The sequence below is a fragment of the Primulina huaijiensis genome, chromosome 6 (assembly GCF_012295235.1).
Source record: "Primulina huaijiensis isolate GDHJ02 chromosome 6, ASM1229523v2, whole genome shotgun sequence".
In the NCBI taxonomy this organism is placed as follows: domain Eukaryota; kingdom Viridiplantae; phylum Streptophyta; class Magnoliopsida; order Lamiales; family Gesneriaceae; genus Primulina; species Primulina huaijiensis.
This window is the reverse complement of record NC_133311.1, coordinates 3,366,972-3,385,791: the sequence shown is the minus strand read 5'-3', so window position 1 is coordinate 3,385,791 and position 18,820 is coordinate 3,366,972. Positions and strand designations below refer to the sequence as shown.

The 18,820-nt window shown below is 40.5% G+C and overlaps 2 protein-coding genes across 2 annotated transcripts; both read right to left on the bottom strand.

Moving 5' to 3' along the window:
- Nucleotides 1-4,350: 4,350 nt before the first annotated feature.
- LOC140979028 (uncharacterized) lies at nt 4,351-10,908 on the bottom strand. The gene is made up of 11 exons (XM_073444383.1): nt 10,363-10,908; nt 10,104-10,261; nt 9,829-9,925; nt 9,625-9,699; nt 9,325-9,462; nt 9,026-9,222; nt 8,655-8,698; nt 8,121-8,309; nt 7,763-7,959; nt 7,420-7,684; nt 4,351-4,835 (listed from the first exon to the last, which is right to left on the bottom strand). Exons 1-11 carry the CDS (start codon nt 10,906-10,908, stop codon nt 4,351-4,353), a joined length of 2,391 nt encoding a protein of 796 aa, XP_073300484.1.
- Nucleotides 10,909-15,995: 5,087 nt separating this feature from the next.
- LOC140979027 (uncharacterized) lies at nt 15,996-16,916 on the bottom strand. The gene has a single exon (XM_073444382.1). The coding sequence runs from the start codon at nt 16,914-16,916 to the stop codon at nt 15,996-15,998; it is 921 nt and encodes a 306-aa protein (XP_073300483.1).
- Between the last annotated feature and the right edge of the window lie 1,904 nt (nt 16,917-18,820).

Genomic DNA, 18,820 nt, shown 5'->3' with positions numbered 1-18,820 from the left:
TCAATTTTGTCAATTTTTTTCGAGTAATTTTTCTATACAAACCTTTAATAAAAGATACCCCACAATCATATAATGATCACATTTACTGATACAAGTTATTGATTGATTCTCGGATTTTTTTGGTTATTTACTTGTTGATTATTATTATTGCAAATTGGAAATAAATTTCTAATTTCAAATATGAGTTGTTAATTACTCAGGATCTTAAAATATGGTGGAGAAATACATCCAACGGGAATAAAGTTAAGGAGAAATCAAATTCCATTGAACCAAACACCCTATGAAAAATTTGTTTTAGAACCAATACATCATTATATGGTTATGCTTAATTTTGATGTACCGGACTTCCAAAAACAGAAAAGATCTCATAGATGATTGGACATCGACTATTATAATCGTAGCAGAATCACTTGATCTCAACAAATAAGGAATTATTAAACTTTTAGAAACGAGTCTAATGGGATCAGTCAAAATTGTCTGACATATGATTTCGGAAAAAAACCAAAGAGCCGGTCCTAACCAGAGAATATCTTAGTGAGATAGCTGGAAGAATGGCTACACGATTAAAAACGTAATTTATAGGTAGACTATTTAACAGTTAAGACACAAATAAGAAAAAGAAATATACTCAAGCTCTGTATAGTCTTGAATTACATGACATCGGTTAACTGGATGAATATATTATGTTATTCACTAAATATAGATGATATTCAGGGTTCGAATAAAATATAGCAATGCAACTTTTCTTCGTTAAAACGTCAGGTCCCTAGAGAGAAATGCTAATTAGAGAATATGTCCATGGCAATTCAGATACTTTGGAATGGAGGACCTCTTTTCTCAAAAGAAAATTGGCAGAATGATGTTTGTAATGCAAAAGCAGACCCTCCAGGCTATTGAGAAAGTTATTGGTTTCCCTAATAGAGAGTTTTGTTTAGTACAATGCTCTATACCTGGAGTTGGAGATTCAAGTATCCCTAGCAAAAGTGCTAAGTCAGGATCATCTTTAGATGAGTCGGCCAAAACAAAAATTAAAGCTACAGATTCTTATCTCGAGCCTTCAAGTCAACATATTACCTCGAGGATTGAAGAGGGAAAGATCAACCTTAGACCTCAAACTGACAAGAGAAAATCTAAGGTTGATATTAACAAGCTTATAGTTTCTCTATTTCAGGTATATCAACAGAACTGACAGAAATTGAAAACAAGAATATGTATCAACCTAGCCACAATCCGATTATTCGTCCGGAAGAAACATTACCAAAATGGATCCAGGAAACTATTCATGAAATTTGGGCAAACAACGACTATTTATCCAGATTATACATTATAGAGTTCTATTTTTTTTAGTTCAACACCAGAACCATCCGGAAAAAGGCTCACACGAAACTTTTCATTTCATCAAACTTAGCAGACCAAAAATGGACATCCAGAAGTTCATCAAAGACCCTCAAGAGAATGAAACACCTCTTATTTCATCCTTTACTAAAGACGACATATCCACTCGAAGAGAATAGAGATTATGGTTTGGTCTCACAAAGATGAACAAAGTCAAATTTTTATGTAAGTTTTATCAAAATTTTGTAAATGGATATTTTCTGATAAATACTATGACAGAAAAAAACTACAAGTTTTGCAGAAGATATATTTGGAAAAAAAGATCTTTTGTGGAACAATAAACTGCCAGAGAGAAAAAAAACTCACTGGAAATTTTGCAACATGGCTCAAGTGGGAAGATGGTCAGAAAGAATCTGAATGTCTGAACTAGAAAAGTTCAGAATTCGGAAAGGGTTTTCGGCCCAGATCTGTCCAAAAACATAATGTGAAGACAAGTCTAAGTGATAAGAGACCACACAAGTCACGATTTCCTCGATGATCATACAAAAGCAAAGAATCCCCGACGAAGGTAAAGAAGATGTGTGATCCAATCACTCTATTAGTGGAGGATGGATTATTCAACCACCACAATATGACACGCCACTAACTAGTGGTACGCCAACTAAAAATGTTTTCAGCCACAACTTGCAAAGCAATTTACAAGTCTAAAGTCCCGATTTCAAATCCACAAAGAATTTTTTTTAATAATAGAATAGAAGAAAGATGAAGACATCATTCAAATTCTTCATTTTTATTTCAAAATAAAATTTGTAATATTTTCAATTTATGTGTGGTATAATTCAAGCTACGATAAATAGCTAGAAGAAGTTTTTTCTCCTCTAGAGGAGGCTACCATGTAATAATATGATATATGTTTGAATAGAAGAACAAAGACTTAATACTCATCTCATGTATTATTTTTAAAATTAAACTTATTTACAATACATCATGAGGTAGGAAACGATATATGGTTGTGCTAATTGCGGTTGAAGGGATCTATGTCAAGGACCATATGTTGCTAGTGCGTGGTTATACCGTGAGGAACAATCTGTAAAATTCGGTGGATACAACTCGACATTATTTCGGACAAAGAAGTAAACTGTTTAAATCAAAAGAGCGTGACAACACATACCTCATACATGAGTTTCATAACTCGTTGCCCCAGTCGTCATCCACGACATCTTTAGCATCCTCATCCATGGGTTGCGGTGGTGGGTACTATGGTGGCCAAGCTGGTGGTGGTGGAAGGGGCGCATCATCAAGCCCAATTGGTGGAAAACGCTGGGCTAGCACCGACGTGAATTCCATCATATATGACATGAAAGCATTAGTCGTGTGTCGGTGTTCTGCCAGCTCTTGGCTCTGAGTGCGCATGTCTTGTTCCATTCGTAATACTCTGTCTCGCAGACTAGCTCTGGGGATCGGTGGTGGTGGTGGTCTCTGGCGCGCTGGTTGTAGACTGCCCTGGCAGCCTATCTTTCAATCTCTCTTACTCCGTGCCTGGGGTTTCCAATAGAAATTGTGATCGGCCCCTTGGCTTCTAGAACCTGTTCATCCCCATAATACACCAACATGATGACATAACACAATGATATTATGTGGACAAAGGAGACTGAAGGTCATAAGTCCCGCACCCACATGCATAATTGACCCATGAATTATCTTTCCAAGATCCACTGTCTTTCCCGTCATGATGGCATATACCAATGCCGTTTTATCTTTTGTAATTTCAGTTTGATGGGACGATGGCAAGATTCTTGCTAGGATGAACGATGCCCAACTCCTTGGGTCACGGAGCAGTTCAGACTTCTTCAAAGTAACCGGAGAGCCTTGACTCAATATCCACTCCGCACTATCAATGCACAGTTCCCAGATTATGACACCATAATCTACCTTGCATAGATTCTATGTACTCATCGTTATCGAAGCTTGGTAGATTATAGATTGAATTTATTATTTCCGAGTCAAAGGCCACCAATTTATCTTGCACCAAAACCTTATAGTCCTCGTGTCTGATTCGCAAGTTTGCGTAAAATTCCCGGACTATAGAGATGACCGCATCTGGCGGTGATTGGGTGAGCTCCAACCACCTCCGTTGCTCAATTTCTTCTACTACCACATAGTTAGGGTGGTTAAGTCTAGCCCTCTTTCTCTTATAATTGATCTAGACAGAGTACTTTCGTAAATATGGATGGCTTCCTCATTCCAAAAATTTTTAGGATCATAGGGACAAGAAGAGGAAGCTTCGTCTTTTGATCTTTTCCTTGGCGGTATGATGTTCAATAGTATTTCACCACACTTTCAAATCAATTATAGATCACTACTCCACCTAAATCAATTGATTGCTTGAAATTAGCGCAAATAATGACAAATGGAAGAATTGATAACCTTGAAGGAGTAAATTGACTGGAGATGGCGCACGACGGTGGCTGTGAGCAGAGGCAGCTCTGAAGGGGCAGTGACGGTGGCTTGTCGAGGCGGAGAGACGGTGGCTATGAGCTTTGTAGGTTGAGGGGGATGGAGGAGAGTGATTGTGGAAGGAGAGGAGAGTGTTTGTGGAGTGTTTGTGGGTTTGTAGATGGAGGAGGGAGTTTGTAGAGGAGGGAATGGGTGAAGAGACGTGCAGATGTGAATTTAAGGATGGGCTGGTGCACTGCGCACGTGGCTGCGTGTGATGTGGCGCGGCAGCACGTGCCCCTCTGGCGTCCTTCAATTATTGAGCACGCGCGGTTGCACGTGTCATGGCGCGGCCGCACGCGCTCCTCTGGCCTGCAATGATGAATGGGATGCGCGCTGGTAAGTGAGTTGGTGCGCCCGCGCGTGCACCTTCGGCCTTGTTAGCTGATCATGTGTGCGCCGCTGTGCGTGTTCATGCGATGGTGCGCGCGGGCCTCTATTTTTTTAATTAGACAAAAAGGATGGGTGGCCTCCCATTCCGCGCTTAATTTATAGTCGTCAGCCTGAATCTGCTCTTATTTAAGTAGACTCGGCAAGTGGGATATTGTCCATGTTTCGCACCTCGTTTCCAAAATAGTGTTTCACTCGCTGTCCATTTACCTTAAATGTTCTGTCATCATTGCATTTGAGCTCGATTGCTCCATATGGGTGCACTGCCACTATTGTAAACGGTCGTGACCATCTCGATTTCAACTTTCTTGGGAACAGTCTGAGACGAGAATTAAAGAGCAACAACTGTTGTCTCGATTCAAATTCCCTTTGCACGATGATTTTGTCATGCATCTTCTTGGTTTGCTCTTTGTAGATCTTGGCATTCTCATATGCTTCGTTGCGGAATTCCTCCATTTCATTCAGCTGCAATTTTCTGACATCGCCTGAAGCTTTCAAATCAAAGTTCAGCTTCTTTACTGCCCAGAATGCTCGGTGCTCCAATTCTAACGGCAAGTGGAATGCTTTTCCAAAGACTAGCCTATAGGGAGACATCCCAATAAATGTCTTGAATGCTGTTCGGTATGCCCACAACCGAACGTCTTCACTAATATTTGTTTAATTTCCCGGTTTGATATTTCAGCTTGTCCATTCAATTGGGGATGATATGCTAGTACCACTTTGTGCTTCACACTTTATTTAGCCAAAAGTGAGCTGAAAATTGTAATGCCCGAGATTTTGATTCTGTTAAGCTGAGATTCTTGATTTTGAATTGATGTGATTATAGACGGATCAGTCCAAGACCCGATTGGGCCAAGCATATGACTTACACAAGTTTTGAACAGAACTATCGGCGCCCGAGCGGTAGTTTTTGACCGCCCGAGCGCCATGGTTCGACAAGTATATGTTTTGGGCAGAAGATGCGGCGCCCGAGCGATAATTTATAACCGCCCGAGCGCCAATGTGCGAGAAGGAACTATTTGGGNGAGAATTCAGAGGAAAAGGAATCGAGAAGCTCCGAGAAATATCCATACGCCTTTTATCGTATAGATTTAATTACTGTAATCAGAAGTGGATTAATTAGCAATATTGAGACTGTAGGAGCTCAAGTGGAGAAGTCGGGCGTCGGTGAAATACAAACCAAGATGTTGGACAGAACATCTGGCGCCGGAGCGGTATAAGATGATCGCCCGAGCGCCAATGCATCACAAAAGAAGAATTCAGACAGAACGTCTGGCGCCCGAGCGGCTGAAAGTTACCGCCCGAGCGCCAGAGTAGAACAAGTTGAACACTCGGGCAGAAGGTTCCGTGCCCGAGCGGTAAATTATGGCCGCCCGAGCGCCAATGTTGAACAACTTGATTTCCAGGCAGAACATTCCGCGCCCGAGCGGTAATGTTTAACCGCCCAAGCGCCACCTAAGTTTGGTGAAATTATGCCACGTTTCAATTTCATGCAAGTTGATATATATATAAGTTCATTTCTTAGAAATAAGAGTTGAGGAATCGAGAAAAGTTTCAGAGAATATCCTGAAAATTCTTATGCCTTTATATTTCGATCCGTCCGTTAGATTTTTAATCCGACTTCAGTACTGTGTTCCTACCGACGCAAGCTACAACAGGATGTAAGTTTTGTTACGTTTAGACATGATTTGAAATTATGATATTGTCAGAATCAAATATGAATCATATATGGTGTTTTTGATATAGTAGACATCGTATATTTGAAGTCAGATTAAAGAACAGACTGTTTATGTAATTTTTATGATTTTTGGAGTTGATTTGATTGAGATTCGATATCAGATTTGTATTATCGTTGAGATTCTGAGTTATACAGATATCGATTATGAGTTCTGGTATTATATCTGTGATGTAGAGATTGACGGGGTCATTGAGATTGTATTATTATGCCGTCGAAACATCAGTAGATCGATATTGATCAGATTCAGTATTGATTGAAATTGTATTGTTGTATCGTGACATTGATAAGATTGTGTTTTGATTTGAGTATTGATCAGAACAGGTATTGAATAGAGTTATATATTGATATTGTACCTATTCGATTGTCATTGCCAGATTGGGTATGGACAGAGTTGAATTCGAGACTTCGTCTTCATCAGACCGAGAAGAAAAAGGTATAAATTAATGTTGAGTTGGGATTGCACAACTCGAGTGAGGTTTGACTCGAGTTTCCCTAAATCACATACTTTATTTTATTGCATTGATATTTGCAATTAATTAATGAATTGATATGCTTGTTCTATTGATTTATAGATAGCATGTATTAAATGATTGGTCTTGTGACAGAAGGGCCGGATAGTGAGGAATCGTCATTGGCCCATTGCACTTTGTCACAGGATAGTGTATGGCGGAAGTGCCATAGTCTTTGACGGATAGGTCAGGATATCGGACGTTTGGTCATATCAAAGTGGATAGAATTGGAGTTGCTTCTATTACTGATGTTCGATATGGAAAGGGCCAAAGTCCGTGAATAGGAATGTACCACCACCCCGATCGGGAGTGTAGGTGGGTGTATGTTCTTATTCAGATCGGGATCCCTAGATTAGGACTGAGTCGAGTCTAAGTCTGAGAATCACGGAGAGTGATTCATTGCTTGATATTGAATTATGTTCCTGATTATGGTACATATTTAGAATATGATTTATTATTGATATCGATTCATGTTTCGGATTTTGATACATGCGATGAATATTTGATTCATGTTTCTGATTTTGATACATGTTATGAACGCCTGTTATATGCTTTTATATTGTCGGTATGATTGCATGTATACATGGTTTATACTGGGAATGTAATTCTCACCGGAGTTATCCGGCTGTTGTCTTGTTTGTATGTGTGCATGACAACAGGTGGGACACGATCAAGGTCAAGAAGAGAACGAGGCTGGACTAGATAGCGTGGAGATCCGGGCTCAGAATGAAATTAGGATTCAACACTGATATGTAGTTGAACCTAGTGAATGTATTTAGTACAGGACTTGTACTTTTAGATTTATATGTACATTACGTTTCCGCATTTCATTTTAAGGAAAAAAAAGTTTTATGTCCCACATTACTTAATTGTGTATTTAATATTAATAACGATTAAGGAAATGAATTAGCGTCCGGGTCCCCACAAAAATGTTATTGCAAAAACGAGTACCTTCGTCACTTATGATGGCCCTCAATGTTCCAAACTTGGTAAAGATATTATTATGCACAAATTTAGCTACAACATGAGCGTCATTAGTATTGGTAGCAATTTCTTCCACCCATTTCGAAACATAATCCATAGCTAATAAAATATAAGAGTGACCAAAAGAAGGTGGAAAAGGTCCCATGAAATCTATGCCCCAAACGTCGAAAAGTTCCACTTCCAAAATATTTTTCAATGGTAATTCGTGATGCCTAGAGATGTTTCCTAACCTCTGGAATCAATCACATGATTTTACTAAGGTATAGTTATCTTTAAACAGAATATGCCAATAAAAACCAGATTGCAACACCTTAGCTGCTGTTCGTGATGCTCCAAAATGTCCACCATATGGTGAAGAATGACATTGCTCCAGTATTTCATGTGCTTCAACACCATCCACACATCTCCTAATAACTTGGTCAGCACACCTCTTGTACACAAATGGATCATCCCACAAGAAGAACTTGATATCATGTACAAACTTCTTTTTCTGATGATGGCTTAAATCTGGAGGATGAGTACCACAAGACAAAAAATTAGCAATATCAGCACACCAGAGAAGTACAGAGTTTACCTCGAAGAGTTGTTCATCTGAAAATGTTTCCTGTATAGCTCTCTCTTCTCCTCTAACTCAAGTCTCGACAAGTGGTCTGCCACTTGATTCTCACTTCCCTTCTTATCTTTGACCTCGAAGTCAAATTCTTGTTGCAGCAAAATCCACCTTATCAAGCGTGGTTTTGCATCCTTTTTGGAGAATAGGTAGCGAATAACTGCATGGTCAGTAAAAACAACTACCTTTGTGCCGATCAGATAGGGCCTAAAGCTGTCATTAATGCTTTCTTGTTCTTCTCGAATGCCTGCATACAATCATCATCAAAGATAAAAGTAGACTCTTTTTCAAACAATTTACATAGGGGTTTAGTGATTTTAGAGAAATTTTTAATAAGTCTACGATAGAACCCCGCATGTCCTAGAAAGCTCCTTATTTCTTTGATGTTCCTTGGTGGATGAAGTTTTTTGATTGCAACCACTTTGGCTCTGTCTACCTCTAATCCCCTAGAAGACACTTTATGTCCAAGAACAATACCCTCTTGGACCATAAAATGACATTTCTCCTAATTAAGAACTAGGTTCTTTTCTTGGTATCTCTGCAAAACAAAGGATAGGTTATGTAAACAATGATCAAACGAAGAGCCAAATACCGAGAAGTTGTCCATGAAGGCTTCCATGATTTCCTCTACCATGTCTGCAAATATGGAAATCATTCAACTCTGGAAAGTAGCAGGTGCATTGCATAGCCCAAAAGACATCCTCCTAAAAGCAAACGTGCATATGGACACGTGAAAGTAGTCTTCTCCTGATCTTCTGGCGCTATCGCAATCTGGTTATAACTTGAATAACCATCTAAAAAGTAATAATGACAATAGCCAGAAAGTCTATCAAGCATCTGATCAATAAAAGACAATGAAAAATGATCTTTACGTATGGCATTGTTCAACTTCCTATAGTCAATACATACTCGCCAACCGGTTACAGTACTAGTAGATATTAGTTCATCATTTTTATTTCTTACCCAGCTATTCCACCCTTTTTATGTACAACTTGCACAGGAGACACCCAACTACGGTCAGAAATAGCATAAATCACACAAGCAATTAACAATTTCAGCACCTCATTCATCGCTGGATTCAACCTCCTTTGATGATCCACATAAGAAGTATACGACTCCTCCATCAAAATTTTATGCATGCATTTAGTAGAGCTAATTCCCTTAAAATCAGAAATCGACCATCCTAATGCAGTTTTAAATTTCCTCAATACTCTAAAAAATTTATCTTTTTCATCACAAGTAAGAGAGGAAGAGATTATTACCGGATATGTCGACCTCTCACCTAAGAATGCATAGCAAAGATGGCTTGGCAGTTCCTTCAAATCAAGGGAGGATGGTATTACCTCTGTTTGCTCATCTACTTTCAACTCCTCAATCGGTGCATCCTTTGTTCTTTCTTTCTGCAATCCATCAAGAGCCACAAGTTTCTCTTTCACTTCTCAATCATATTCATCAGCAGTTCCCATGACACCAACCAAACAACTCTCCAAGGTATCCTTAGTTCCTGCACAATCAAGAGATACACATGAGTCTATAACATCAATGCTTTTACAAGTACTTACCTCATTTGATCCCTTCATGGCATGATAGATATTGAAAATGACTGCTTCTCCGCCGACTCTCAAGCTGAGTTCTCCCTTATGCACATCTATCAATGTTCATCCAATTGCTAGGAAATGTCTCCCAAAGATTAATGGAGCATCGTGATCTTCTTCCATATCTAAAATTACAAAATCATCAGGAAAAATAAATTTATCCTTTTTTACCAGTACATCTTCAACGATCCCAAGTGGATACGTGAAACTTCTATCTGCAAGCTGCAAGGTGATAGTGGTTAGCTTAACCTCTCCAAGCTCCAATTCTCTGTAAATAGAAAATGACATCAGATTAATTCTTGCTCCTAAATCATATAAAGTTCTACTACATTGAGAACCACTAATAAAGCAAGGAATAATAAAACTCCCTGTATTTTTTTTATTTATGTGGTAGCTTCTTTTGCATAATGGCGCTACACTCCTCAGTCAGCTTCACGGTTTCATACTCCTGCAGATTTCTCTTCTTAAACATCACATCTTTAATGAAATTCGCATAGTTTGGCATTAACTCCAAAGCATCAGCAAATGGTATGTTGATGTGAATCTTCTTAAAAATATCTAGGAATTTTGCAAACTGATCATCCAAATTCTTCTTCTTGAACCTCTGAGGGTATGGAAGGGTCATCTTTAATACAGGAGTTCGTTCAACTTCAACTTCAGCATTGGACTCCTCAATATTTTTCTCTTTTTTCTCCTCAGACTCACCCTCTTCAAATGTCTTCTCACTTTCCACTTTCTCTTTGGGTCTTTGAACCTCCAGTTCTTTTCCACTCCTCCAGGTGACTGCGTTGCTCTTCTCTTTTGGATTAACTTCAATGTTACTGGGAAATTGACCTTGTTTTGATCTTTTAATGCATTGGCCAACTGTCCAATTTGTGTCTCCAAGGATTTCTTCGTTGCATCCATATTTCCTATGTGAGTCTCCATATTGTCAAGACGAGACTCAGTCCTCGCCATCTTTTTACCAGATTCAGCAACAAACATCCCTACCAAATCCTCAAACGAAGGCTTTCCTTCCCCCTTTGATGCAATGGACCCCGGTGGAGGATTCAACATATTCTTATTATTTGCATATGAAAAATTTTCGTTATTTCTCAAACCAGGATGATAAGTATTAGGGGGAGGGTTACCTAGATATCCTCCATAGCCACCAAACTTCCTGTTGCTGATGTACTGAGCTTCTTCATAAAGATGCGTTTCTTCAACAACAATCGGTGCACCTTCACTCTCTGCTATGCTCACCTTATTCATAGCAGCTATCTATGTAGTCAGTGAAGATACTTGCGCAGTGAGTGACGTAATAGAATCCACAACATAAACTTCAACTGCCTTCTTCACTCCAGACCTTTCAGACGGTCACTGGTAGCTATTAATAGCCATATGCTCAAGCAACTCATAGGCTTGATCAGGAGATTTGGCAAAGATCGTGCCACCAGCCACTACATCCACAGTTCATCTTGTTTGTCCATTCGGACCATTGTAGAATAATTTGATTTGTACCCAGTCTTCAAAACCGTGGTTCAGGCACTTTCTCAACAACTCTTTGTATCTTTCCCATGCCTCATACAATTGCTCAAAGTCAGTTGGCCTAAAAGTGTTGATCTTGATCTTTAACTATGCAGACTTCGCAGGGGGAAAATATTTAGTAAGGAACTTCGTTGCCAACTCCTGCCATGTCGTGATGCTCTCCAAGGGAAGCGATTGGAGCTATCCTCTTCCTTGGTCCCTGAGAGAAAACGAAAATAAATACAGTCTAATAATATCATCAGTGTAGCGCCCTTACCCGAGCCACTACTAAACAGACTAATAAGCATGCAACATTAAAACTTAATAACAACAATTAAACAGCGGAAACCAAATAACTTAATCATCTTACAACCCAAACGAAACAGAACAAACAACAGCAGCCTTAAACATTAATACAACCATATCAAAAACATAATTCTGAACGAAAAAACGATAAACCACACATAAAACCTCCACTGGATCACCACCGAAAACCCAACTGCTCTAGCCACTGCCCTGGTTGTCCGCACCGTCCAACTTAAGACCTACCCCGTGTAATGGGGTGCCCAAGGTGAAAACAAGGACGTGAGCGACAATCGCCCAATACGAGAATGTACGAGTATACAAACTGATATGATGCATGCGAAATGCAATATGCTCGGATATCAAGGATCAAGTCAAGAATCTCATGCTCAGTCTAGAGGCGCCTGAGTGTGTAGTCTCTGATCTGCCCTAGGCATGTTTTGGCTCCCACACTCATCATCAAGACGTGGACCTACAATGTCCAGGTCATCAGAGCCCGTGGGTCCCGTCNCCTAGACAATACCAACAATATGAAATCACTATCAAACCAGATTCTGAATGACCAAACATGCTATAAAGTTCTTCCTAAAGGCTTTAGGATTATACATGCGTCCGTCGTCAGCCCGCTGATGATGTCTCGATCTCAGTTCACCGACCCCCCTTCGAGTCGACACTAGCTCCGAAACTTCCCGACACCAAAGTGCCCTAGAAACTACTCTCTCTCTCTCTCTGAAGGATGCGGTGTGAAAACAAAAGAATTCGGCTTCCATTTATAGGCTGCATCCGGACTATTTCAGAAATCCGAATCAATCTTATCTGCCACGTGTCAGAATCTCATTCGTCTGGTTGGATTTCTCGAGATAACGTAATCAGAAGTAGATCGGGTTATCCATTTAAAATTCGGTGGATCCAACAGATTAATCCCAAATTATCAATTCGTTAATAATACTAATTAACAACTCTTTAATTATCTCTTAATTAATACTTCATTCAAAATACGAATTCGGGTCATTACATCCTCCCCTCCTTAAAAAGATTTCATCCTCGAAATCAGAACTGAAGTACAAAACAACTGAATAAAATACAACTCATGATTAGAAAGGTACAAATCAAAATAAATGCGGATACTCTGAGCGCATACGACTCTCTAACTCCCAAGTCGCCTATGCAGTACCTCGGCATTGCCATTGCACTAGAACAAGTGGAATGGTCTTGTTTCTGAGCTTTTTCTCTTTCTTACCCAGGATTAAAAGTGGCTGCTCGACATAAGTCAAGTCTTCTTCAAGTTGAACATCTGTCGGACCAAGAACGTGCGATTCATCTGCTACATACCGTCGTAGCAAAGATACATGAAAGACATTATGAATGCTGGACAGATACGGCGGCAAAGCCAATCGATATGCCAAATTTCCAACACATTCCAAGATCTCAAAAGGTCCGATGAATCTTGGGGCTAATTTTCCCTTGAGTCCAAATCTCATCACCCGGCGAAATGGTGAAACTTAAAGGAAAACTTTTTCCCCTGATTGAAACTGTAGAGGTCTACGCTTTGTATTCGTGTAACTCGATTGACGATCTTGTGCAGCTTTAATTCTCTTCTTAATCAATTAAACTACATCAATCGCTTGTTGCACTAATTCAGGTCCTTGCACTTGTCGTTCTCCTACTTCGTCCCAAAACAATGGAGTACGACAACGTCTACCATAAAATGCTTCGAATGGAGCCATACCAATGCTGCTGTGGTAGCTATTGTTATATACAAACTCCACAAGCGGCAGATGATCATGCCATGCTGGTCCAAAATCCAAAGCACAAGCACGCAACATGTCCTCGAGTGTCTGAATAGTCCTCTCAGACTGACCATCGGTCTCTGGATGATAGGCAGTACTCAAGTTCAATGTCGTTCCCAACGCTTTTTGAAAACTTCCCCAGAACCTTGAAGTAAAGCGTGGATCTCTGTCACTGACTATACTTGTTGGCACACCATGATATTTAAGAATCTCTTAGATGTATAGTCTTGCCATACGATCGAAACTATATTCCCGACTATAAAAATGAAATGTGCTGACTTAGTCAACCGGTCTACAATAACCCAAATGGCATCACAATTCTTAGAAGACAACGGCAAGTGGGTGACAAAATCCATCGTCACATGCTCCCACTTCCACTCAGGGATAGGAAGATTCTGAAGTAATCCTCCTGGTCGTCGATGTTCAGCTTTCACTTGCTGACAAACCAAATACTTGGCTACAAACTGGTAAACACTTTTCTTCATACCTTTCCACCAAAACCTGGTCTTCAAATCCTTATACATTTTCATGCTTCCAGGGTGAATACTCAACGTACTCCTAGGGGCTTGAGATAAAATCTCGTCTCTTAATTCAGAATCTTCTGGAACTACGATTCTTCCCGATAGACACAAGGTTCCATCTGTTTGGAACGCAAAACCAGATGTGTTGTCTCCGTTAGCTAACCTTGCTAACTTTTTCACTTTCGGGTCAGAAAACTGAGCTTCTCTAATTTTGGCATACAACTTTGGTTCAGATAAAATTCTCGTTAATCGAATGTGTTCCATTCCTTTCTTATGACGGAAATGAAATCCCAGAGAACAACAATCTTGGATTACACTTGATATGAAACTAGTCTGAAGTGCAGATAATCTCACCTTGCGACTAAGAGCATCAGCTGTAACATTCGCTGATCCTGGATGATACTTGATTTCGCAATCATAATCCTTTAACAAATCCATCCATCTTCTTTGGCGCATATTCAACTATGCTTGAGTGAAGATATACTTCAAACTCTTGTGATATGTAAAAATCTCAAATCTCTCTCCGTAGAGATAATGTCGCAATTCTTCAAAGCAAACACAATCGCTGCTAATTCCAGATCATTAACTGGATAATTCACTTCATGCTTCTTCAACTGTCTGGATGCATATGCAATCACATGACCATTCTGGGTTAAAACACACCCAAGTCCTTGAAGTGATGCATCAGTGTACACAATGTACCCTCCTGATCCAGATGGAAGAGCTAAAACTGGTGCAGTTGTCAAACGTTGACGCAATTCATTAAAACTATTTTCACAATCATGTGTCCATTCGAACTGCACATTCTTACGCGTCAGCTGTGTCAATGGTTTGGCAATCTGTGAAAATCCTGAGATAAATCTCCGGTAATATCCTGCCAAACCTAGAAAACTTCTTATCTCTTGAGCTGATTCCGGTCGTGCCCAACTCAACACTGCTTCGATCTTGCTAGGATCCACTGATATTCCATCTTTGGATATAACATGTCCTCAGAAGACAACTTTGTCGAGCCAAAACTCGCACTTGTTCAACTTAGCAAACAGTTGGTGATTCCTTAAGGTTAGTAACACAATCCTTAAATGTTGTGCATGCTCTTCAAGACTACGAGAGTATACCAGTATGTCATCAATAAAGACAATGACAAACTTGTCAAGATACTCCTGGAATACTCGGTTCATCAAATCCATAAATACTGCTGGAGCATTCGTGAAACCAAACGGCATCACTAGAAACTCGTAATGCCCATACCTTGTTCGAAATGCAGTCTTAGGGATATCACGTTGATGAACTAGAAGTTGATGATACCCAGACCGTAAATCGATCTTCGAGTACACTGAAGTTCCTTGCAGTTGATCAAACAAGTCATCAATCCGTGGTAACGGATATTTATTCTTGACTGTTACTCGGTTCAACTGTCGATAATCTATGCAACGCCGCATAGACCCATCTTTCTTTTTAACGAACAACACTGGTGCTCCCCAAGGAGACACACTGGGTCTAATGTACCCCTTGTCAAGAAGATCTTGTAACTGTTGCTTCAACTCTTTCATCTCAGTTGGTGCCAATCTATAAGGCGCTCTAGAGATAGGTGCGGTTCCTGGTACCAACTCTATCTCCGCTTCCACTTCCCTCTCCGGAGGAAATCCAGGAATCTCATCGGGGAAAACATCAGGAAATTCATCGACAACTGGAATGTTCTTCACGTCGATCACATCCTTCGATACGTCAACAGCATAAATGAGGTATCCTTCTCCTCCTTTCGCTAAAGCCCGTTGTGCCTTTACAGCAGACACTACTGGCATTGGAGGTCGAGCTCCCTCACCGAAGAAAAACAAATTCTCGTCTCCTTCTGGACGAAACTGAACGAGACGTTGATAACAATCTACCGTCGCTCTATACTTAGTCAATAGGTCGATTCCCATAATACAATCGAAATCTTCCATAGCCAATATCATCCAATTGGCAGACAAGTATTTTCCCTCAAACTCTAACAAACAGTCTACTACAAGTCGCTTAGCTAAAACCTCTTGTCCCATCGGTGTAGACACCGACATCAAAACATCTAATGAAACGTAGGGTAGTTTATGCTTCTTAACAAACATTGATGCTATGAATGAATGCGATGCCCCAGTGTCAATTAATACATATGCCGGAATACCACATAAGATAAAATTACCTGCAATGACTCTCTCGTTTTGCTCCTCCACTTGTTCTTGGTTTAGGGCAAACACTTGCCCTTGAACTCGTGGACGTTGCTGAGATCCTTGTGATATTCCACCACGACGAGAACCTTGAGCAGGAAAATCTTTCTGTTGCACAGTGGCCTCAGAGACTGTTTTCCACTGTAAGACCCTGCCATAGAACCTCCTCCTACACTCTGATTCTCCAAATTAGGGCAATTCCTCTTCATGTGACCAAAACCACCACAGTTGAAACAAGCACATGTTACTTTTCGACAATTTTTCGTCTGAGGATTTCCTCCGCAGTGGCCACATTGTAGCTTTTTTCTACCAAAGCTGTACACCCCTCCAGAACCGGAAGAAGAAGAATATGCAGACTTCTTGAAAGACTGACCCCTCGGTCCCAACGAACTAGAACTTTTGCTAGCTTGTATAGCCTTCCTCCTAGCAATACTGATCTCTGCTTGACGACAACGATTCACTAATCCTTCATACGAAGTAGGATCGTCACAGACTGAAACCCGATAAAAAATCTCCTGGTTCAAACCATTCAAAAAGTGAGAATATTTGGCTGCAGAATTCTCACTGATGTGAGGAGCGTACGGCAACAGATCCGTAAAACGCTTTTGGTAATCCTCAATGCTCGAATCTCCTTGCTTAATGGTCAACAGTTCCATCTCCTTCGCCTGACGAAGAGCTGGCGGGAAGTGATGATTGATGAAGGCCTGACGGAAATGTTCCCAACGAATCCGCCCATGCTGCTGAACTAGAATGGCAGAAACAGGTTTCCACCATTTCCGAGCTTTTCCTTGGATCATGAAATCAGCTACCTCCATCTTCTCGTCCTCGTCATAGTGCAGCACTCGAAAACACTGCTCCATGATATCGACCCAAGCTTCAGCAACATCAGCATTCTCATCTCCAGTCAACGGTGGAGGTCCAATCTTCATGAAATCCATAATGTTGACACGGTTCCTACGTCTCCTTTAATCGTGATCTCGGTGACGCCTGCCGTCACGATCTCTACGACGATGTTCTCGGCCAGCCTCATCGTCGCCATCACTACCATGTCCCACACTTCCGTGACTGCTTCCATCTCCTGACATCTGAAACGAAACCAAAATCAACCTCTAAATCCTCAAAACAGAATTACTAATGTCCCAAAAATCTTCGCATGCTCTGATACCACCAAATGTAGCGCCCTTACCCGAGCCACTACTAAACAGACTAATAAGCATGCAACATTAAAACTTAATAACAACAATTAAACAGCGGAAACCAAATAACTTAATCATCTTACAACCCAAACGAAACAGAACAAACAACATCAATCTTAAACATTAATACAACCATAGAAAACATAATTCTGAACGAGAAAACGATAAACCACACATAAAACCTCCACTGGATCACCACCGAAAACCCAACTGCTCTAGCCAATGCCCTGGTTGTCCGCACCGTCCAACCTAAGACCTGCCCCGTGTAATGGGGTGCCCAAGATGAAAACAAGGACGTGAGCGATAATCGCCCAATACGAGAATGTACGAGTATACAAACTGATATGATGCATGCGAAATGCAATATGCTCGGATATCAACGATCAAGTCAAGAATCTCATGCTCAGTCTAGAGGCGCCTGAGTGTGTAGTCTCTGATCTGCCCTAGGCATGTTTTGGCTCCCACACTCATCATCAAGACGTGGACCTACAATGTCCAGGTCATCAGAGCCCGCGGGTCCCGTCGGACACTGTAGCTCTCGATGCCCCATCGTCCACAATACAGAATAGGGCTGAGCGGCCCCAACAAACGAGGTATATCTCAAAAGATATCAGGCTCAACATGATATGTCATGCATAATATGCCAAAGCAGTAAAACATGTATAATGCAACACATAAATATGCAGCATATAAGTGTGTATACTACGCTTGGATATCTCAGTCAGTACATCACGTACCTTACTAAAACAATCTGACAGAAAGCTCTTAACCTAGACAATACCAACAATATGAAATCACTATCAAACCAGATTCTGAATTACCAAACATGCTATAAAGTTCTTCCTAAAGGCTTTAGGATTATACCTCCATCCGTCGTCAGCCCGCTGATGATGTCTCGATCTCAGTTCACCGACCCCCCTTCGAGTCGACACTAGCTCCGAAACTTCCCGACACCAAAGTGCCCTAGAAACTGGCTAGAAAACATAAGGTAAAAGATTAGAACTCTCTCTCTCTCTCTGAAGGATGCGGTGTGAAAACAAAAGAATTCGGCTTCCATTTATAGGCTGCATCCGGACTATTTCAGAAATCCGAATCAATCTTATCTGCCACGTGTCAGAATCTCATTCGTCTGGTTGGATTTCTCGAGATAACGTAATCGGAAGTAGATCGGGTTATCCATTTAAAATTCGGTGGATCCAACAAATTAATCTCAAATTATCAATTCGTAATAATACTAAGTAACAACTCTTTAATTATCTCTTAATTAATACTTCATTCAAAATACGAATTCGGGTCATTACAATCAGGAACATTATTAATTTTTTCTGTGTCAGTAATCTCTAGGAAAGTTCTCAAGTGCACGTGAGGATCTGAAGTGGCGTTTCTAGCAAACTGGTTCTACTAAACCATATTTATCAGAGCAGGCTTCAGCTCGAAATTGTTGGCATTTATGGTCCCCCGAGCAATGCCAGAATAATGAGTGTTGATCACTGGTCGGAAGTGATATCTTATAGGTATAGCTTATGGCGGGTTACATCTTACATCCTCTCTGTTTTCAACCATTGCTTGGATCTCTTCTCTTCTTGCTTTTCTCAATCTCCGTGCAATTCTTTCGATCTCAGGATCAAAGATAAGCAAGTCAAGAC